General features: G+C 38.5%; 2 protein-coding genes across 11 annotated transcripts in view; both read right to left on the bottom strand.

Moving 5' to 3' along the window:
* cox17 (cytochrome c oxidase copper chaperone COX17) overlaps positions 1 to 23761 on the bottom strand; it is a 192135-nt gene that overhangs the window by 167535 nt on the left and 839 nt on the right. The window lies entirely within an intron of this gene.
* ift88 (intraflagellar transport 88 homolog) lies at positions 57 to 23761 on the bottom strand. Of its 10 annotated transcripts, none has more exons than XM_084362812.1 (27): positions 23583 to 23761; positions 23271 to 23333; positions 23034 to 23093; positions 22646 to 22699; positions 22260 to 22323; positions 21792 to 21861; positions 21172 to 21262; positions 19860 to 19964; positions 18855 to 18957; positions 18035 to 18381; positions 17055 to 17125; positions 16735 to 16821; positions 16359 to 16458; positions 13437 to 13523; positions 13106 to 13292; positions 12250 to 12357; positions 11912 to 12063; positions 11695 to 11810; positions 11193 to 11245; positions 10877 to 10942; positions 10663 to 10769; positions 7034 to 7106; positions 6178 to 6228; positions 5421 to 5438; positions 5139 to 5189; positions 1505 to 1612; positions 57 to 946 (listed from the first exon to the last, which is right to left on the bottom strand). In XM_084362812.1, the coding sequence occupies exons 1-27, from the start codon at positions 23661 to 23663 to the stop codon at positions 825 to 827; spliced, it is 2595 nt and encodes an 864-aa protein (XP_084218938.1). In that variant the 5' UTR covers positions 23664 to 23761; the 3' UTR covers positions 57 to 824. The 10 variants fall into 10 exon arrangements, with proteins under 10 accessions (XP_084218938.1, XP_084218940.1, XP_084218941.1 ...); XM_084362814.1 differs by having other exon boundaries at positions 6178 to 6225; XM_084362815.1 differs by lacking the exon at positions 5421 to 5438.

Here is a 23761-nt window from a genome sequence, read left to right as displayed (position 1 = left end):
TAGATAAAATATTTTCTCTTTTAATTACATAATGAATACAAAAAGAAATGAACATACAAGAAGAAAATAAATACAACACTACAAATAAACATACAAAATGCAGAGAGTAACAGAACAGGACCTAGACTGGATGGATTACAGAAGTTTGTCATGTTGATGGATTTTCCAGATGAGAAAAGTATCAGAACAGTCAAACGTTTTTATTGTTTTGGCTCTGTGTCCCAACACTGAATCTAAAATGAAGAGCTGACAGCGAGGTTGAAATGCAGACTTTCAGTTTTAAAGATGTTTCAGGGCGTTTACACCCATATCGTTTGAACAGTGAAGAACTCGTAGTCCATTCAGCCTCGAGAGGAACAGTATGTCCGGAAAGTATTTCTGTAACGTCTACACACTTATCACACATCAGCACTTTGACCTCATTGTGATTCATTTTTAATCCACAGAGCAGGAGTACAGAACCAGAACAGATCTGTCCAAATAGTTTCACACTGCAAGTTTTTTTTACATTCATTACATCCATGCATACACTGTAGGTATTCCTCTGTAAAAATGAATTTGTATAAATAATTTCCTTTATGAAATCAGCGTAGGCCAAAGTGACTCAGATGTAAGGCAAAGATGATCAATCTGACAGAGGTTCAGACATCTCACTCCTACACTAAAAACTGAACCCTCAGTGATGTCCATTAAATCATCTTTATCCTGTAACTTTTGTTTTGTGCTGAGGAGCAACAAGACTTTAAATGTTTTGGTTTTGTGGTGAAACATTACGAAAGAACAAAGTGTTCCAACAACTCAGTGAAGGCCGAGGGTTGAAGCTGTTACTCCGGCAGCAGGTCGTCTCCCAGCTCTTCATCTGCAAAATCGTCATCCTCCACGCGCTTCTTGGCTCCCGTCTTTGGTCTCTCCATCTGAGGCCCCAGCGGGTCCACATATGACGCGTCTGCAAATTAGATGATGATTTTATTGATCATAGAAGTTAAAGAGCATTTCTATGAATGCTCTTAAAAATCTACACACGCGTCGTAAATCAGCAATTAAGAGCGAATGAACACCATGCTGTTAAGGGCTTCTTAATGTCTGCTGTCTGAGGTGCTGAAGATGATGCTGCAAGAGTAACTTGGCACATTTAACTGCCTGTAAGCCCGTATTCATATTAAAAAAATAAATACATTACTGCTGGCTGCCTTTTATAAATCATCAGGCTTTTGGGAACAGAGGCCCTGATCTGTCTGAACGTCAAAGTCCACACTTTGGTCACCTTGTGGGAAATATTGTTGTGGGCAACTTTTAGTTTTAGTGGCTTGAAATGGCAGCAAGAGATGAAAACTCAGCTTTAAAACTGTAATGATTATAATATGTAAATACACTATATAAGATTGGTGGTTAAGGTGACAGTGAAACTCAAGAAAAAAAGGGATCCAAGATAAAAGAGAATCAATGTAACTGCTTTCGGAGGAGAAGAGCGAGAGTGAGACAGAGGAAAAAACTGTTTCCTCACCTATTTCTTTGGGGCTGCTGGCCTCATAAGGCTCATTGGAACCAGGAAGTGACCTCATCTTGGCGCTCAGTCGCTCTCCTTTAGTGCTGTTGCTGCTGTGGCTGCTATCTGCACAGAAAACACAAACACACACTCACATTAGCAAATGTACTGAATTATGAACCTTTAAAAGCATCAGCCATAAACCTGCAAGGCTCTTGCACATTTGGAATTTCAAAATTAATGTTATAACGTGTATTTTTACACACTGTAAGCTGAAAACTAAGACATGTAATTATCCAGCTCCACAAAATGAAATCACAGTTCATCAGATAACATGAGACCAACACTAATTGCCATACTTTCTAAGCTTTTGTGGTTCTCCGTCTGTGTTCATATCACTGCTGTTGTATGACAGTGTCAGATGTGGTGTGAGAAGCTTCACGACCCTTGACATCATTAACAATTTCAAACCCAACCAGACCAGACCAGTCACAGCTTCACAGAGGTCAGACTGAAGACAAGTTCGTTTTCTCACATTCTGAAAAGTCAACATGGTGGAGATGTGTGGTATTCATCTCACAGACAGTTAGTTATGAATGTGTGTGTGTGTGTGTGTGTGCGCACAGTGGTTAAACATTTTTCTCCAAAACATCTAAATATATAAAAGTTGATATTGGTACAATCATTTTCCTAAACACAGTGTTGCCAGCGTTCAGGTTTATATTTTTCTATTTTGAGTGGCCACATTTACTTTCATACAACCAACCATTTATCCTTTATTTTACTGTCTCTGCTCGCTTTTTGACTAGCTCCCCAAACTGTAACATGGTGACTTAGGTTTGCCGGAGCTATTTGCTTATTGTAGCTGATAGTTTAATGCAGTGGCTTTCAGACTTTCTGTGCCTGGGGTAAACCAAAGGGCGAGCCAAATCTCTGTACATGTTAATTTGTATCTACGAATGTGACAAACAGCTATATTATGCATGATACATCTATTAACAAAATGATTCAACAATTTACTTGAAACTTTGTGAAATTACATAAAAGCAGCAACACACTGATTTAAACCAGACAGGTCACTGAATTAAAATGAGGTAAACTGCTCCACACAATAAAGAGATCCATTTTCCCTTGTTATCCTCCTTAACACTGACCGTCAATCAGGGTGTTTGACGTGTCACACGCTAATAATTCCCGCCACCCAACAACCGATTGCACGGTGAAATACTGAGGTTCCCTGGAAGGTTTTTATAAGATTTTTTTAAGGTGCCAGAGGTATTTGCCTCTGTATTAGAAAATAATACATACAAAGTATTGATATAGTAAAATAAAAACCTTGTTCATTACTTGTGTGGTTGTATCTTGCAATGATAACGTATGGTTGTAACAAAATAATTTGGGAACCACAGGGTTTGAGTAACAAGTAATATGTTTCAGCTCAGCCTCACACCAATCTATCTGAATTTCTAGTTATTGTGTGTTTTCGCCAAAACGTAATTACTTCTTTTTTTTTAAAATGATTGAGTTACTTAACCACAACCAAAAATGTGACAGTATTGCGTGACATGAGAGTGTCTGTAAGCTCAGCTCAGGTCCTCATCATCTTGGACACAGAGCTGCTACTCTTCACTCTTCAACATGTAATGAAGAATGTGTGTGTGTGTGTGTGTGTGTGTGTGTGTGTGTGTGTGTGTGTGTGTGTGTGTGTGTGTGTGTGTGTTCCAGGCTCAGATGACCGGCTGACAGAGCGATCTACTGCACTGAACGACAGACATGATTACAGACAGCAGCAGCCCACATCTGGCTGCCAGGTAGCCTTGGAAACTGACGAGCACAGAGACAGAAAGCTGGAAAACAGGAAGGAGGAGGAGGCCCGAAATTCTACCTTCCTTCAGTCCCAAACATCGCACACGAGGCCTCACATACTGCTGGCAAACTGAAACCTCTGCCTTTTCTCATTTTTTTTCTTCTTTTCGTGGTTTCTTTTATAAAACACAAGTGGGAGACATGGAAAAGAGCGATAACATGACAGGTTGGACGCCAGACTTCAAATCAATTGTGCCTAACAGTTTCCACAAATAAAGTTTCAAAGCCGTTTTTTCTCAGCAGCACAGAAGCACTAATATTCCTGTGACGGTTGACAACAACATTGATGAGTCAACTTTAAGGCTTTTGCAACTCACTTTCCAGCCCAAACTTGTTCGGAAAAACACTAAAAGATCTTAAAGGGTCAAACGTAAGGACAACAAATATAAACATTGCAACTCTAGACTAAATTTGTTGGACAGAGAGAATAAGAACACAAAAGTTAAGAGAAAAAGAGAGAGTAGAATAGTTAAGAGAAAGAAGAGAAATAAGAAAAACAAATATGACAAACATTTGGGCACATGCCAGATCCTTCACCTCTGACTTGCTCTGTGACAGTCGTTTTACCAGTTTCACATCAAAGAATACTGCAGGTTTGAATGCATGAGAAAACAAACAGCACTGACACACACAAACACTCAACTTTCAGTGCTGCAAATATGCAGACTTTACAGAAAAGAGGGAAAACTCTCAGGTGCTCTTGAGCTTTTCTCAAATATCTGACAGAGGTTTGGGTGATCACTCCTCCTCCTCCTCCTTCTCAGTGCGAACACTGACCGCAGTCCAACATCACAGCTGCCTGTCAGCCAGGATTTCTGGAGCAGTTTCAGGTGTTTTGATGGAAACACTATACTTCGGTTTCTCAACTTGAGTGTTTACCTACGGAAAACTGTTCTAAGTGCTTACTTCTGCTCTGCCAGTGCACGATGCTCAAAACTTCACTCAGATTGCATTCAGTAGTAAAAAATATTTGTATTCATTTCAAGTATGATTGTGCAAAAGCAGTATTTTAAAAAAAAACACAATATAAAAGGTTAGGACTCTGGTATAAAGCCAGTGAAACTGCGTTTTTCCATTTTTCTATTGAAATGTGTCTCATTAGATGAAGGACAGAATGCGCTACATAAATAGATTTGTTTGTTTGTGTAAAGGGAAAGTCCACCTAAATACTGCTGTGGTGAAAAGCCAGATATGTGGATTCTTTACACATCAACATTTTCAGCATTTCTCATGGAAAGTGAAAGACGCTTCGCACACTGCAGGGCTCGACAGCTTCCCTCTTCACATGATCTAATCCAGCTAATCAAAGCTGGATCAGTTGAATAATGACTTTTTGACTAACACGGGCACATTAATGTGCATTATCACTGTAAAAATAAATTAAATAAATGTAAATGCAGGAGGTTTATGTGATTGATTAACAAGTTGAATGAGTACAGCTAATAACATGGTACCCAAATCTAAATGTTCAATGTTGTCAATTCTTGTGGAAACTATTATTACAACTCAAGATCCCAGTGTTACTACAGTAACACAAAGAAGGAAAAGGAGAGCCAGTTGTGAAGTAAAAAGAAAATACTGTTTCTCATTCTTGGGATGTTGGTTAAGCTGCAGAGTGTTCACAAAGGTTTGAAACCCGCTCTGGACGTCAACAAATGGGAAATGATTGTAAAGAAACAATTAAGTTCTACTTCTTCAAAAGGTCGTGTTGTTCAAGTGTTCTGAAGTTAAACCTTTCAAACCTTCAGCTTTCACTTAATTCATTTTTAGTGAGAATCTTACATACCTCTCCCTGAGTCCAACAGTGGACTAAGTTGTTTTGACTCAGGTTGAGATTCTGGACAGCGAAGAGGAAGCAGCGTGAGAGTACAGATAGAGAGAGCCAGAGAAACAGAGCAGCAGAAGAAAAAAAAAAAAAGAAGAAGAAAGAGAAGAAAAGATTACAGAGTCAGACTGAAAAGAATTCTACACAAATAGAGAACAATATAAATAGCACAGAGAGAAGCGGCGACAGTAGCATGTGTGCATATGTGAGAACTAATCTGTTGGCATTTTATAACTCTCTCACCTGCTTTAACATCCATCTCTGATGTGCCGTGAGAAAAAGGGTTTGGGGTTTAGATAAACAACTTAAAGCTTCACAACCAATATTCAACAATGTAGAAGAACAAACATCTTAGATGATGTTGTAAAAAGCTTGACAGGTAAGTTTGCTCTGGCAGTACAAAACACAATGAAACAGTAAAAGCACACAAGTTTGAGGTTTTCTAATCTGATCTGTCAGGACACCGGGGAGTAATCAAAGTGCTGGCCGAGTGGAGCAGCAGGCACATTAACAGGTGCCTGATGTATGTATCTAACTACACTACAGGACATTTAACTGCACAAGCGAGCAGAGCTGGGTCTCGTTACAGTTTCTGGCAACTCTCTAGTTTGTCTGGATTGCATTTAAAATCTGCTGATGAGCCAGCTTTCCAGTGTTGGAGCCAGTCTAGTATGTGTCTGTATTTGTTGTGGATCTGTAGCGAAGGGAAGCTGAGACTGTGGAAGTGTGTCTTCTCCAGTTTCTGCTGTTACTTTCAGTAAAACAGTCTTATCCTACAAAGGTGTGAGACTACGTTAGCAGTCCACATAAACCACTTTGTATCCCTAAATGTTAGGATGCAGAAATTCATTTAACCAAGGAGGACTGTTAATCTGTCCTGGAGAGGTGTTCGACCGGTTGGTGACCTATCTAGGATTAGATGGAGGGGTTACATCTACAGTTCCTTTTAAGGACAGAACATGACTCTGGTCAGGGCTCAGTGTAGTGTATTGAGTTATACCCATGATGCTGGCCTTCTTAGGAGAGCTGAGGACAGGTGTGGAGATGCCTGCTGCCCAGCAGCATGTGTGAGCAACAGATAGAGGAGAGAAGGAAGTGATGTCATGATGACAATGAGCTGAACAGTACTAATAAGCCTTTAAACTTTGATTCTAATTAAAACCACCGGACATCAATACAGTAAATGACCTGAGCATGTTTATATATCTCCTGTACTGAAATCAAAACAATACTTTTATAATATCACTGTGAGGAGTAGAAACACTTACATGAAAAATGAAAAAAATCAAATCAAATAAACAAACTCTCTTTGCTTTCATGACTGAATAAACTGAATAAACAAATACAATTCATACTGTTTTACTTTGTTTATATGTGGCGGACCCTGCCACCTCTCTAGCTTCAAACAGTGTTCTGGGACCTTATTTTCCTCTGAGAACAGCTTGTTTATTCACTTATGGAAAAAAATACATATTCATATTATTACCTCATTAATAGTGTAAATATTAAAATTTTGTTTGAATTTCTTTCTCTGAACTTCATAGTGCCCTTTTGAGACAAAAGCAAAACTATTCAAAGACAAAAAGTTAACACAAGCAGTAGTGCAAGAACTTTGCTAATAGTGCCTTAAAAAGAAACAGAATGGCTCAGTTCTAGCTTTTTGTATTGAAGTTTTCAAAACTTTGTGCTATGAACACATTTAAACTAAGAGTATTGAGGTCTGGAACACAGCCCTACTCGTGCTAACAATTTAGCACTCAGGCTGGTGTTAGGGACTCCGTATATACAGTAGGTGTTACAAAATGTGGAGTAAAGTTTCACCTTCCAAATATTTTCAGACCTACACAATGACTCACCAGCGCTCCCGGCGCTGCCCTCTCTGCCTTCTCGGCGACCTCTGGCACTGCCGTCACGCCCCGACTTCACCCTCTGCAGGAAGAGAGAAGGAGGGGGGAGGGTATTAAAATTAAATTACAGACAAAATCGAAATTTCAAAGAATTTCTGTAATTTAATGAAAGCATGCACTCTAAATGAATGAGCAGACACATTTCATGCTGAATTTTCGTAATCTGGTCATTCTTTCCAACACTCTCTCTTTATTCGTCTCTCCCTCTGTGTCACATGCGTTATGCCAGTTTTATTGGCAAGAAAAATATTTCTTATAACATCTAACAAAAAGCTTACCAGAAACATTTAAAGAAAATTCTACTGGAATTTGATGGTGTATAAATGTCACACTTAAAGAAGTCTGACATTTCCAGTTTGTGTGGAGTAAACTCAGGGAGTACATGGCAGAAGCACGGCCACAATGAGCAGTTAGCAACATGATGGATAAAAATAAAAAACATGGATATGGGTATTTCCATGGTGAAGTAAGACATTTAACATAAACACAACATAAGCTAGAGAAGTAATTTAATCTTCACATTATTTTTGGTTCTAATCATTCTCTTATTCACTGCATACACTCAGCAGTTATATCAGTAAGATCAGTTGTCTTCTGCTGTCATTCAGTTTGGAGAATATGAGAATAATGGGTCAACCCTCTGGCTCTGTCTGGGTCTCCTCTGCTCCAACAGCATCTCTGGGCTCAGTTAAAAGCAGCTGCTTGTCATTTGATAAAATCATCTTCCTCATCTGTTCCTGGCTCTGATGAATATCTCCACAGGACCAAGGCACACTACTCTGTTACTTTGAATCTCCCCCTCTTCAAAACTTGACTGACTCCAAAAACACTGACAGTTTTGTGGATCACAGGCCTGTCATATATTTTGAGTTGGGAACTTAAGTTTTAGAGTCACCATCAATGGCAGATACTGCATCCTTTAACAGAAGAATGTAAAGGTGAATTAATTTAAAGCAGCTACAAAGAACCTTGATTCTTTGATTCTGGCGGCCCCTGTGGACAAAAGCGGTACGAGCACCATGGCCTCCTGTGGTAAAGATCTCGATCTGGCTAGCGCATGAATTTGTTTAGGAAACGGGTGAAGAGAGAGGCAACATATTCTTAATACTATTTGTTCTTTTTTAGACACAGCTGTTTGCAGGATGCATGGCCATTTGTGGCTGTGTAAGTTGCCAGTTGCTCCGTACTGTGCTGAAGCACAATTGTCCCTCCTCCCCAGTCCCCCAATGGCCTGCACTCCCATTGCTCCGGCCGCAAGAACAACACAGAGAACATGACCGTAACTTTACTGTCTTTGTGCCTTATTTTGTGTCATTTTGGTCATAGACAGCCCTCTCACATTCCTGGATTTCTTGATTATACAAGGCGGCGTAATACATGATTATACTTCATGTCCACATGCTTGTGCTCGTGCATGTGCAACCGAACTGTGCCGAAGCACACCTCTTCCAAATGTGCCAGGGCCAAGACAGTAAGAAAGTACGGTACGGAGCGCTCACACTAGTCAAACAAACTGGACTTTTTGGGTCAAACGTGTTTGGGCACGGTATGGATTGCCTAGTGTGAGTGCGCCCTGAGTGACATTTATACACCTGGGTTACATGAACTCCTGTAGCTAACAGTCTCAGTAATAGTAATTCTGTTGAATTTAAGCATAAGTTGTCAACAATCCCGACGTCCCTTTACAGTGAAAATTGTATTTTATAAGCTAGTTGGCCTGCTGCTGTACCACCAGACTACAGAGCAGCTTCTTTCCTCAGACTGCGAGACTCCTCAGTTCATCCTCAGCACTACACCATAAAAAAACCAAAAACTAATCATTTTATGAGCTAGTCTCCTATTTAGGGAATCCAGGTATTAAGAATAACTATGTAGAAATAGCCATTTTTGTTGGTGATGGTATCTTTTGCATTTGTAGGTAACACAGTGGCAAATTCGTAAATCACTATTAAGACAACAGACAGAATGATCTGTGATCTTGGAATAACCATTTAAAGGGTAACTCTTGGGTATGACTACTAGATATGTGAAAAAAGATTGCATTAAGTCTTTTGTGCCTCCAGAGGGGGCTGTGTGAAGTCAAATAAATGTCCTCAACTAATGTCACTTGTGGCAGAATCAGATGGGACTACAATATATCTCATCTCTGCTTGAGGCTAGGAGCTTTTCCATGACATGTTTTATCAGAATTTGAGCAAGAATGCGTGGACTAAAAAAAGACGATATCTCTGGTTGTGCTGCATCGACTGGAATCCTTTTTATTTAAACTGTCCATCATGAATCGGACAATGTTAATGCTGTGCAATGCTAAAGAAATGGTGTACTCCTTCAAGAAAAAATGATAAGACAAGAAAATGGGAATTCAAAAGAGAACTAAAGAGAATGTTATTTTGGGGTATATTCAATCAGGTCTTGCAGGATCATATTCAGGCTGAATAATTTCCACACGTGTCTAAACCAATCAGATACAAGCAAACAGTGCTCACCAATCTAGAGGTACGCACATGTCCAGTTATTCTAACTTTAGATTGAAAAGTAAAACACAGGCTCCATTTCCACAATCAGAGAATACAACAAAAAGTCTGGCTACAATCAAACCACTTATCTAATCCAATCAGCTGTCACAGGTGACACTGAACAACTCAAACAACTGCATGTCACATCAGACAAGGGGACAACTCTCCAAACACAACAATGGTTTTAAATGATCCAGAATAAGCCAGGTGTTAAACAGCTGTATAGCCTCTGCTTTCCTCTGAACTTTCATGGAAATTCAACAGAAGAGAAAAACAGCTGTTTTTTTCATGCATTTCTGGAGCTGCAGCGACCACTGACCCATTTTATGGCAAAAGGACACACGTATGTTTTCAATCAGTGTGTTGTTGTCCAGGCACAGACGACCGGACGCCAAGACATCGGTGAGGAAAAGATGATTAATGAAAGCTCACGAAAGGTTTGAAACATGTGACTGCAAAACAAGCAGGTCATTCATGAGGCTGCACACTGTTCATATTATTTAGATGGATCACATCATTTCAATTAAATTCAATTCAAAACATTTTGAATGTTACATTATTCTACTAAGCTGATTGTATAAGGTGAGTTAAAGAAAATGTATTATCTATTGTTTTGGTTGTGTGTTTTTTGTTTCACATCCCAACTGTCTCAATATTCTTCAGAAATAAAAGTTAATTGGTCTTTGAAAGGGTGTAGTTGCCTTTTTATGCCATTATATTGTAATTTTATCAGTGGCATAAAAATGTCCCAAACTCACTGCTGTGGTTTTTCTGCTGAGCAATACCATAAGAGATACTGTCGATCTAACACTGTGGGCAGCGCTGTGAAATCTTTTTCATTAGGTGATGAAGTTTGAGATTTGTTTCTGCAATTTCTGTAGTTTTAAACCTATTCAGTGATGGTAAATGGTTTCTTGCTAACTACCTTTCTCTAATTGTGTTTATTCCAAACAAACTGCAAATGTAAAACAACTTCCTGTGTCCAACAATTTCTCAAGAAAGCGCCACGGGACAGCAAGTAAAAAGTAAACTGAAAAGGTGTGACAACCTGCAGAGACATACCTGTTCTCTGATCTCCTTCATCTTCTCCACCTTCTTCAGCTTGGTGGCATATTCTTGGACTTCCTTCAATCCCATGTCTGTGCACAACCTCACCAAGAAACGCAGACCTGGACAAACACAAACAGTTTTTATTTTCTTCACACTCAGATCAATGGATCATCTGCTGTTGGTGAAGAGCTCTGTTGAAAGTTGTGTAACAAACAGGATGAATTACATTCAACGTTTTCTGGAAACTTGCGGTGAATGTCTTTATATGTTTCCAGAGCTTTCTGGTAGTTTCCTGTAAAGAAAAAAGAAAAGGATTTGATAAATTAATCGCTAGTTTGGTCAGAAAAAGACAGATTAAGTCAATGTTTCTGAAGCTGTTAAGTGTTTAAATAAATCACAATAAACCTTTATCAAGCTGTTGCTAGCGGATCGTGGACATGACATGTTTGGGAGGTCCATCATTTATTCTAGTTTTGAGTATGAACTGGCAGGAACCAGGTGGCAACATACAACTTAACTCTTAAGAACAGAAATATTCTCACCACTTCTCCTGTAGCAGCTTGCCACCATTAGCTGCCACTTCACCTGGGTTGGTCTGAGAAACACAGCAGGAAAATATCCAGTAAGTATGGACATACAACCCTGTATTTAACTTTTTAATACTACGTCTTTTTGTTCTTTACCAGAGAGATTAAAAGCTCTGAATTCAGCTGGAAGGCAAAGAAAAGCAAATTATCTGTCCTCCTAGTTTAATAAAGTAATAACTTCCAGATGAGAACAAGCCACATGGCTGAAGAAAGAAGACTAAAGCAACATAAAAACAAGATGAAAAAGGATCCAAAACACTTAATCATGTCAGAAAAATGTAGAAATAACACAATTTCATAGATATTTCTCAATGTGACAGAATAGCTTTTGGGATTTGACTTTCTCTGGCATTACACTGGAGATGAGCAGCCAGTTTCTTAGATTATCATCTGGCTTTCTTACTTGTTACATATCACGTTATTTTCTTCTAAAGTAGTATGATTTGTCTTTACTTACTGTATGAGTGTGGCTCTTTCAAAGTACTGAATGGCCTTCTCACAGAACTGTGTCTCGATGTAGTAAGCCCCGAGCCACTCGATCACATCGATGTTGGAGGGGAAGTACCTGAAGGACTGGACGGCAACATCAATACACTTATAGGTGACCAAACACCAAATGTTAAGTCAATTAATTAGTCCAAAGACATAAAAACATTTAGTTATTCTCCTTGTACCTCGTAGTAGTGCTGGAAAGCCTGAGACTTGTCACCCTCGCTATCATGCAGCTCTCCCAGTTTGGCCAGTGTCTGAGGGTCAGTGGGAGTCACACTGATGACCTGCATCAACCACTCGATCGCCTGTTGGGGATCTTCCAAAAGCTCATAGATGAAGCCAGTGAGTCAAGGACCAACAGAAGCTCACATGAGAAGGGACAGAGACACAGGTTTGAATCCCTACATGAACATCTTCACAGCAACATCTACAGAAAATTGAAGCAGTTAACCCATGTGACACAGACTAAACACATACATAATAATGAACAACAAATCACATTTCTTATCATTAGGATACAGGTGTGCCAGCTGGTACATGACTTGTGCACTGTTCCTCAGAATGGCATGGAGCTTCAGGAAGCAGTCCAGAGCCTCCTCCAGACGATTCAGTCTCTTATATGTTAGACCTGGTACAAAAAGATAGGAGCCAAAAACTGTATATCAACTTGGATCCTTTGCCAAGTCAATTGACACCCACAGGTATTCCCCTAAAAAAAGTGACAAGTGAAGTCCTTACAGTGTACTTGATATACTGTAAGTGGACATTTTTAACATCAGCCGCTTTTCCAAACTAGGTTTTCCTGCAGTATGATTCAGCCATCAGAACAGAGCTGGGAACTTCTGTTTTTAGACATTTTTTGTTGTCATCTGCATGACAGAGGAGAAAATTGACTCTTAGATGCTGCCCGATTCTCTCTCAAAAGATTGTGTCTTGATGCAAAAAGGCCAATTATCAGAAATAAATCCCAATTCTCAACATTTTAATTGCCTGTAACAATTTTGTAAGAGGGAACTGTACATTCCTTACCACTGATACAATCGAATGGTGAAACACAACGGATGTAAACATGTGCGTCGTGTTTACATTCTAAGCTCGGCTTCTCTGTGAATTTTGGTGATGATGGATGACTGTGAGCCAAAACAATGGTATAAAAGTAAATTCATCTGCCTGTCTTAATTATGGATGATTAGAAATGTACTATGCTTAAGTAGTCACACAGTGAGAAAAAAAAAAGATTTATAGAAATCAAAACTTCTGATGAATCAACACACATTGACAATTGATAACAGATAATTGCTGCCATTCTGACAGTGACTCAACATCTAAGTTAATCTCTGCATCATCCACCACTGCATCGTGGAGATGGATGTTACCCAGGTTGTAGAGGGCTTCAGTGCAGGAGGAATCGTTCCTCAGCGCTTCTTTGTAGAACTCTGCAGCCTTCTCATAGTCTTGCTTGGCAAACACTGTGTTCCCTTTGTTGTTTAGTGCTGCCGGGTTGTAGCGATCAGCGTTCATGGCGAGGTCAGCGTATCGATCAGCCTGGTCAAAGTCCTTCTCCTGTAACAAGTGAGAGGATTGGAGGGGAAAAATGGCAAAAATAGTTGATCTTAATTAGGCATCAATCGTCTGAAGGGAATCTTCTCATAATACTTGATGTATGTTATCTGAGAACCTTTTGATTAGTCAATGAGTGGATCTTACCAGGTAGTACAGGAAGGAGAGGTTGGTGGCTGCTGCACTCTTCACTCTGCTGTCCTTCTTCTCAAAAGTCTTCAGAGTTTCCACTGCCTGACAACACATAACAAAAGGTGGTCAGGTTAAATGTTACACAGCAATACCATCAATCTCTCCAGTACGTCACACATGCAAACAAAAAACCCTATTTTTATATACACTTTAAACTGTAGAATTACATACATTTTCCTGATCAAAGCATGATGGGATCTGAAGCTTCAGGTGTTCATTATGAATAATGCTGAGCCATCACATCTTTAATCAATATCAGCAAATTTGACAATGTGTCAAATGTGTAGTTAAATGTATGTTTTGAATAAAATACAGTACATAAAACAGACCAGAATGACTACAAACACAAAGTAAATCCAAGCATTATCTTTTAAAGAGTTTAAAGGTAAAGACAGTTGCAGGATGCTGCAATAGTTTATCTAATGAACTCAAGAGCACATACAGTACATTTGTCAAGTGGAAATTTAACTGGTTATTATGCCGCTGTAAGAACAATTACATACTAAAGAGACTATCCAACAGTATTAGTGTGTAAAGATTAGCATTTTGACAAACCACCAGCTAGGCTACAGCTACACTGAGGCTTCAGGCTACACCCACCTCCACCACCTCCACATATCTGTCAAGAGTATAAAAGCACCACACACATGAATCAGATGTACATGGAGCTCCAACGTGTTCAATATTAAAGAAATAGACTGATGATTATGAATTAATCGCATGAATACATTGTGAAAAAACATTTAAATGAATCAATAATTTGTGAAATAATTTAAAGGTCCCATATTGTAGACAGTAATATTTCTGTCTTTTTCGTTTATAAAGCAGGTCGTGGTGCTATAAATACTGTGAAAGTATCAAATCACTCAATCCATGGAGAAATGCACAGCCCCGTATTCAGAAACACTGCCTTAAACAACGCCATCAGGACTCCTGTAAGGTTGTGATGTCACAGCTATACAGTCACTGCCCTCAGGAAACATTATGGGCTGTGGTCTGTGAGAGCTGACCAATTAGAACGGACTGGGCTTTTTGGAAACTTCTTGAATAAGGCACGAAAACAGAGCATTCAGACAGAGGGTGAATAGAGGTGCTGCAGCAGCAGACAGTATGAGAAACATATTTAATTAAACTAGAAAAAAGTTTCTAGCAGGCACCCAAAATATGTAAATAAGCATGATCCGGAAAATGAGCATAATGTGACCTTACCGAAGCCAAAATTTAGGATTATGAAATGTCGCTTCATCCTTCTTCTTTTCATATTGATTCAGAATAACGTTGGTATTGTTGTTGCTCTAGCAGGAGCAAACTGATTTAGAAGGAGTTTTGAGCTTACTTGTTTAAGAGAGGCAGGGGATATGTGACTGGCTGAAAGGTGAGAGGGTGGTGAGAACACCACTGTCATGAAAAGTGTCATGAAGTGTGATATCAGTAAAATTATATCCAGTTGTTAATAATGAAATAACATTTCCTAAAAGTGAATTCATAAAATCTTCCTTTATTTCACAAATTGTTGGGTCATTTATATATTTTAAACAACTTATACATGTTATTATTATTTTCATAATGTATGTTTTATTTATTTAATATTGCAAATTTGGAAATCCATAGATATAAAGCGGCAAGAAAGTTGGCTTGTGAAGTTTTATAGAATTGGAAAAGTGTGATCAGTGTTCTACTGTTGGCCTCAGAGCCGCTCCACTCAGTGGTATTTTGTTAATGAACGAACCATGGTTATAATTTCCTTTCTGCCCCCAGATTTTCTTTTCTGGTCTGTGGATTTTAAACCAATAACTGCTTCTCCACCTTGTCTTGGCAGTGCCGTTACTTGGAAAAGACATGCTTAAGGAAGAACATGTTGGGGGAAAATAACAACACAATCTAAATGTGAACATGGAAACAGAAGGCACACATACCTCAACCTTAGGCATGCAGATGGGAAGGAAACAAGACAAAAGCAAGAGAGAATGGAGGGCAATGAGAAGTGGAAAGATTGATGCTGCACACTCATGAAACAGCCCTAACTGGAGAAAACAGACAGATATAAACAACCCTGGGCAATAATTGTATGGAAACACAATGTTGTTAAAAAAGATGGAAAAAACAAATATAAAAGGATAACAAAGACCAGATCATCTACATGTTACATATGTTTAAAGGGAAATACCACTCATTTTATAAAAATTTGAGAGCAACTGCTACCCTGAGACACACACCGTTTCTCTGAGCTTTAACTAAAGCACCTTTTCAGGTTCAGAATTCCTAACACAATCATACAACAGCCACAATAAAAAAACAAACATATATAGCAAATATGTTCAAAACAAACATTTCATGTAAATTCTCAAAACTAAAATCTCAGTTATATATTATCTATTTACAAAGGTATAAGCCAGTTCATTAGAGACTTAGCACAGTCTGGCTCTAGATGTTGCTCTAGTCTAGTATAACTGCCACTTAAGGAAATAATGCCTCATAACTGTCAAAGGAGTCAAAGGAGTGCCATAAAAAAGAAAACATCTGTATGTTATACAGTAATATTTATATACATATATACATATACAATGATTCTTTGATATATACTGTATTTCAGTGGTATTTATATTTAAACATCTATTCATTCTTTTATTAATTTCTCTTTATTATTTACTTTTTTTGTTTCTTTATATTTCCGCATTTATTTTATTATTCTTTTACACATCTATTCTATTTTATGGCAATCCTAAGAAATACTTGCTCTAAAAAGTGTTGTGACAGCGTGATGTAAAGTTTTAGTTGCCCTTCCTTTGCTGTCACTGTGGCAACAACCACAGCCAGAGCAGTGACAAGCCTTAATTGAGTGGTATTGCCTTTTATATTGTTAAGACAAACATTCACCTGGTTGAAGTCTTTCTGTCTGAGGTAGGTGATGGCTTTGTTTATCTCGAGATCGTTGGCGAGCTCAACATACTGAGAACTCTTAACCATATCCACACACCTAAAGAGAAACAACCATACATGTGCACAGTGTAATACTTAATGTATCATGTCACATCATATCATGCTTCTGCAAATAAAATACATGGCATACATTTGTTTTATCTAAATTTGAACAAAAAAAGGTGCATGAGAGCTGTTATGCAGATTTTGTTTGATTTTGTGAACTAGTAATATGTCTCAGTGTCAAGATACTGTATGTTTATCTGTGGCTGTACACTGTATGCCCTCTGGTGTTAAAATGTTCGGATGAAAAACAAACACATCAGTAACAAACCAGTCAAATCCTGTCGCAAAAGAGGTTTCAATGGCCGGAGCAATGAGCTTGGCTGCAGTCATGATGTACTTCTCAGTCAGGACTTTTCTATGGACAGTCAACAGGGAGAAAACAGGACAGAGGTTTAGAAATAAATGTTACAAAATCCAAATATTTGAAAAAACAGAAAAAACAACACTGTACTCTGATGCAGTGTGTTGTGATCTGGTAACAAGAAACTGTCAAAAGTGTTTTGTTACTGAACACAACATGCCAGCCTGTTAGGATGATTGTGTTTTGCTAAAGGCTTGTGTGTTTGTGTGATGTGAGATTTTTCTTACAGATCTCTCTCCACCTGGTGAAGTTTGTCATTCTTGATGGCCTCGATGACCATATTTGAATTGGTGTCATCCTGAGAAAGATGACAGGACAAAAGTTTACGTTAAGATGTTACAAGCACCACGTTTAACAATCCTGAGCACTTTGTTTAAGATATTAGCATTCTGCATATAGTCTGTTTTGACATATACAAGAAAGAGCAGTAATTGACAAGCTGACATTTGGCTTCTCTTAGTAAATGTAAGGTTTCGGGAGACAAAACTGAACTTCCCTGCAGTCATCAACAGAGTAAATTCTCATTGAGCTACTAATCAGATGCATTTTTCAGCCAGGTAACAACCATGTTGGAGGCTTTTTTGGATGACAGGTTATGAATTAATCTGCAGAAGACAGTAAGAGATTGACAAAATTGAATTCAACTGATACCGATAACTGACAGTAGCATCGCTTGCAACAAGACAAAAAAATTACAGTAAGAAGTTGATGTAAAGGGGACGTCCCAAAATTTTTTTTAAATCTACTCAATAGCAAAATCAACCTCTCTTCTGAGAGCAAAATAAGTAAATCAACTGTAACTGTGAAAGTGGAACCATTTAGATGAACAAAAAGTCCAAAGAAATAACCTAAACTTGAAATAATAAAATAATAATAATATCTGATAATTTGTTCTTAGCTATGTTATTGTTTTTTTTCTTCTAAAATAAAAATTAAGAAAAAGTTTAAGAATTAAAAACATATTCAGATGCCAGACTTTAGTGACTCCATCAACATCCAGGTCAAGGAAACTACTTGTTGTTCTAGGAAAGTTGGGAAAGTTAGGAAAGTCAACATGAGTGATGTAGCTAATAGCTGGAAAGATTAAGAACAGAGATCCAACTACAGAAGCTTCATGGACGCATGTGCACACACACAAACACAGATAGGCTGATAACCTGTTTATTACATGCTATAAGTTAAATTAATATACATATTAGTTACTCACATTGGATGGGATGTACTTGTCTTCATCATCGATGCCCAGAGGAACAGAGATGAGCTTCTGAAAGGCCTTCTTCATCCTCTCACTGTCACCGATGGCGTAGTAGCACAGGATGAGGTTGAAGCCCGTCTTAATGTTGGGGCTCTCACTCATGATGTGCTCGAAAGATGTTATGGCGTCGGAGTATTGGCCCATACGGACAAAGACCACACCAATATTCTGCATGATCTTGATTCTCATTTCCTTGTGAGCATTGGAGATCTGATCCAGTGCCATTCGGTAGAACTTGATGGCTTTAGGGTAGTTCTTCTGTTTGACGTAGATGTTGGCCATGTTGACTTTCAGACGGCCTGAGGAGCAGGACAGACGTAGTTTGCAAAAGTACAACGAATATTATGAAACATGAGTTTATCTTTGCGTTGGTGATCTGGGGAACTTTCGACCATTGGGTGAGACACAAGGAAAAGAAGACACAAAAAATTGTAAATGATTGATGATTAAACAAAACAACCAAAGGGCCGAAGACTCCAGGTTAAGCCTCCAGTCAGGTTTATACTTCTTATGAGATGCTAAAAGCTATACTAGCTGCTAGTTACCAATCTGTCTTGTTTTCCAGTGCAGTTTTTCCATTCCATGTGCACCAGATTACAAGACAATATTTCAGTCAGCAGTGTGCAGTATTACACTTTTTATTAAAACTGTTGTTTATTTGTACTGCACTGGCAAACCACAATCAGATATCTGGTTTTTTTTTTTGTGGATTTGAGAGCAGCCACATTTTAAACACATCTGTAAGCAATATGAAGCTGAGTGTTCTGCTCACCTGCATTAGTGAACATCTTGTTCTTCACAATGACCTGGTAGCTGTTTAAGGCCTCTGGGTACATTTCATTGTTCGCATACTGGTTGGCAAGGTTGAGCAAAACCTGGTAATGACAGAAATGTTCGATATTTTGAAACTGAATAATGGAAAACAGGCAATGAAGGCAGGAACTGATTCATAGAATCCAACTCCAAAATGTAACTTGGCTTTGGAGACAGTGGGCTTAACCACTCAGCTACATCATGTTGGCTGAGGTTCAAACCCTGCCAGATACTTCCTGTACTGTGTCTCCCTCTAGCATGAAAATATCATTTCATGTGAAAAGAAACAGAATTCCCACTGTTTTCTGAAAAAGCTAAATGTGGCATGAGGACTCAAGAATAATAAAAAGGAGAATGCACGCTAGCATATACAGCAGCTGTTAGTACTTTGCATTAATGAGAACATTTGGGCGGTGATATATAGCCCATAGGGCTGCAGAACATGCTATAAAAAATACATAAATACAAATAATAAAATCATACTGTGATTATTTTGACAAATATTATGATTCTGATATGACACACAATTAGTGAAATTGATTATTTGTGCATCACACTTTTTTTTTTTACAGTTTGATAGTAACACCTTCTTGCTAGAGCCAACAAATTCCCCAGAATGCAATACAGCTACTGTACAGAACAAGTGGCATTTTAAATGAGACTTGCTAAAGCTCTTGCTCTCTCTACCATACTTAGCCACCACACTCTCAGTACAGTACATAACCAAATATATCCTGAAACACAGCAGTATTACTGTATCACAGTTGATAACTAAGAATGCAAAAAACAATAGGTCGTTTTCTTTCCTTCAGCAACTATTAAAAACCAGGCTTAAAGAGTGGTTTTCCCAATAGGTGGGACTGACACTTCTTAGGCATATCATTTAAGAGGGTAGGAAGAAAATCTTTCATTATTTGACTTGCAGACACCCGACCAACTATTAATATTCAGCAGTTGTACTTACAGAGTAGGTGAGGTCTAAATTGAGGTTGTCAGTATTGCCAGACTGTTCCCTCTGTCTCACCAGTGCTCTCTCCTTCCTCCCTGCCTCTTTGGCTTTTTCAAGAGCCTGTAGGAACACATCACATGCACACACAAAGACACAACCACCACACATACACAGGTCAGAAGTTGTGACACTAGTCACGTCAAGTTCCTTGACTGATACAAAATGCATATCTGCAAGAATTGACAAGACACTTTATGAGAAAGCATTTGAATGCTTCAGCTATAATAAATTTCTGTTGCACTTAATGACAATTACAAACTCAACCTCTTTTTTTAAAGATGCAATATGTAAGAATTGGCTACCTGTCGAATTCATATTCCAAACAAATAGGGGGCAGCATTTCACCAGAGTAACCACTAACTGCTGTTAAGTGTAGCTGCTATTAGCTCAGTTAGCCATGCCGCTAGTGATTCCTGCTGGAGGCTTGGGGACCAGGGGAGTGTTTACACTGCTAGCACAGGGGCTTTGGACTGGGGCGGGACATGGCTAGCTGGTTAGCATGCTAACCTCAGTAGATATTGCTGCAACATAATACACAATCATCATTATGTCAAAACTAATGTTTAATTTTAGTTGATTTTTGAATGGTTTCAACTAAAATTCTTACATCTTGCCCCTTTAATGAATGTATTTATTATATACATTTTATTATATTAAATATAGATACAGTACAGTGCAGACTGTGTACTTTTATGACAGAACATGTAACATGACTACGTGTCACCCTTATGACATGCTCTAGATGCAGCTGTTGAGTACATGTTTAGATAAATGAGTGTAAACTCCTGGTGCAGACAAATATACAGGTTTTCACATGCCTGCAGGGGGAGACAGAGACCTGAGGAGTACAATTCCTGTAAGTGTCAAGGAATAGTTAAGTTGAAACACTGGCTATGTTCATCATTATGTGTACAAGCATGTCCACACTATAGCATGATATTGCCTGAAGAAAAGGGGTCTAACTGCCAAAGTTGCCCTCAGCCAACAAACAAAAAATACAGTTTTAATGTATAAATAAAGACAAAATTATTCAAAACATAAAAGTGCACAGGAAATATGTAGGGTGATAAGAGTTTTATCTGGGTTGAATTTGCTAGAACGTGTAATGCGCCTTTGACTTTAACCTGACACTCAGCCCAGTGTGCTGGAGTAAAGCGCTGACACAATTAAAAATTAATCACCATTTACTGCCTCACTGGAGGCCATTCTATCCAAATCCACACAGCCATTATTACTAACAGTAGGTTAAAGAATGACAGAGTCTGACCAGTTGTAAGGCTCCTCTGCTCTGTGCCATGCAGCTCTCTTCTATCAGGTCGTTCACTTTCTTCTCCAGGATCTTAATCTTCTCCTCAGGCCTGCAAGACAACACACACAGACAATGGGTGATAGTGTTGCTTGAAAGCACAAGCCTTTCTCATTCTGCTTCCCAAAACATGGCTTGTTAGAGACTGTTCAGTCATAACCATGTATAAGAAGCAAGACAAAAACCTTTTATAGTAAAGAGAATTAAAATTTGCCCCAAACATCATGCAGTTTGTTTAATTTACAGTAAATTAAAGTAGAGACCCTGGAAAACCCACATAAATACGTTGGATTTATTGTTTTGTAGTAGTCAAAATAAAAAATATTCATAATCCACAAATAATTCTATTATTACTAGTCCCAGTGTTTTTTTATCTTATTAATTGCTCATACATTTGCTTTGGACATAAGAATTATATCCTATTATGACTGGATATGCATCTCTGGATCCTAAGTTCAAGATGTGATAGCACCTACAAAAACCTACACGCATGTACTTCTAGGATAACACTAATCTTGAATGATGCAGGGATAATCTGAAACACTGAAACAGAAAAATCAGTTTAAAGAGTGACAACTCACGTGTCCTCATTCTTTGCTTCAAGGGCAGGTGCAGGACCTCTGGACTGGCCCAGAGGGTCAAAGGTGGAGCCTGAAAATACAAATCATACTAATCATCAGTGTCACAGGAATCCTATATTGTTTACATAATTACAATCTGTCCTTATATATATACATGGAGGTTCATAATTATAAAAAGAGCTACATTTCCTTGGGTTTTTAAGACTACAACCAGTTAAAATTAGCATTAACACTCACCCTGCATGATAGCTCACTGACATCTGTGTTTGAGTGTGTGCACGTATGAGCAGCAAAAACCTTTGTAATAAAGTGGCTTTATTATAAAGGTTTTTGCTGCTCATACGTGCACACAAAAACACTAGCTAAACCCTAGTCACGTGGTGAATCAAATCAACACATATGTATCAAGAGTAAATCACTAAAATGGATGTCATAAACATTTTTTGCTTGTGCCTCCTTTGAACTCACCGCGGGTCAGGGAGGAGGTGTAACCTGCTGCTCTGACTGCGGTCATTGGTCGGGCTGCACCATCCTGTCACATTTGAAAAAAGCAAATAAAAAAAAAACACAGCACAATATGTAGTGATGGCTTGCCTCATATGCTTAATTTTCACATTTAAAAAAACAAAACAAAAACAGAGCCATTATCCACGTTGAGCAGTATGTTAGGTTGTTGTTGAACTTGAACTGCATACATGATTTTGACCAATCGTAAAGAGTCAAACCTATAACAAAACCTACATTAAACCCCTAACTTTATGTTCTGAGATAGTGAGATTAATAACTGTCAACTAACACCTAATGAAAACTATGCAGGGCCCTAAATGCACCCTTGATTGATCGATCCAGCTCACCTGCACAGCTCCCGTCACCGGTCTGCCCATTGAAGAGGCCATAGGAATCCGAGACTTCATGAAACAACAAGTATGAGACAGAAGAGAATAATTTAGGCATGTTAACCTGATAATATGATTCATCATGCAAATATAAGACAAAAAAGAGTTTATTAACAAGAATGTATATTTGACTGCTCTTCATCAAGATCTTGGTTATTGTGAATGTATGTTGTTTTTAATCCTGTAATTTGTTTTTGTGATCTGTTCAGCTGCATTTATGTCTTTTTTTCACACAGAAAAAGTCTGTGGGTACCAAAACGTTACTTTATTCTGATTTAATAAAAGTCTTGAAAGGACTCTCCTTCTCTACAAGACTACTTGAGCTGCAAGTGTTTGCAATACTTACGCCAAAGGACGATGCCAAAGGCCGAGCTCCAATGGCAGTGCCAGGAAATTTGGCAGTCATCTGGATAAATGAAGGATAGTTTTTAATTAGTATTAACAAATAAGTGCGTTTAGGACATAATATATCCTCCCTAGGTCTCTGTCTCTCTCTCTCTCTCTCTCTCTCTCTCTCACACACACACACACACACACACACACACACACACACACACACACACACAATAAAATCATTACGTACCGGAGGTCTTCTTCCATGACTTGTCCTCACTGCTTGCTGGAAGCCCACATCATTCTCCAATTCCTTGAAATTGGTCAACAATTAGTCTTTTCCGTTCTTTCCATACCAAAATGTCCAATACAGAAGTAGGCACTGTGACCACTTAAGCCAATTATAGTAATAAAAGATAAGTATTTGTGTTGTCGTTCGCCACCTCTCCAGATAGTATGATATGTAGCATGTATTGTATCATTGTTAGCTGTACACTTCAATGCAAACAGGTTTGAGCTTTCAGCCAACTGTAGGGCTAGTTAACGTTAGCATACAACTCACCTCGGAGTCAAATGTTGGATTATAGTCGTTGTAACCCGAATAAAGATCATCCTCCTCCATAGCCAGATGCACATTTTCCATTTTTCTCTCTCCAGAGAGGCGGTGTAATACGAAAAAACAGTTTGAAGCAACAGCAACGGGAGCTTGTTGTCGTTTTATGAATCAATCCCACAATTCAA

This window comes from Pagrus pagrus (assembly GCF_965226575.1).
Source record: "Pagrus pagrus genome assembly, chromosome: 9".
NCBI lineage: Eukaryota > Metazoa > Chordata > Actinopteri > Spariformes > Sparidae > Pagrus > Pagrus pagrus.
This window is presented reverse-complemented; position numbering and strand designations above follow the sequence as displayed.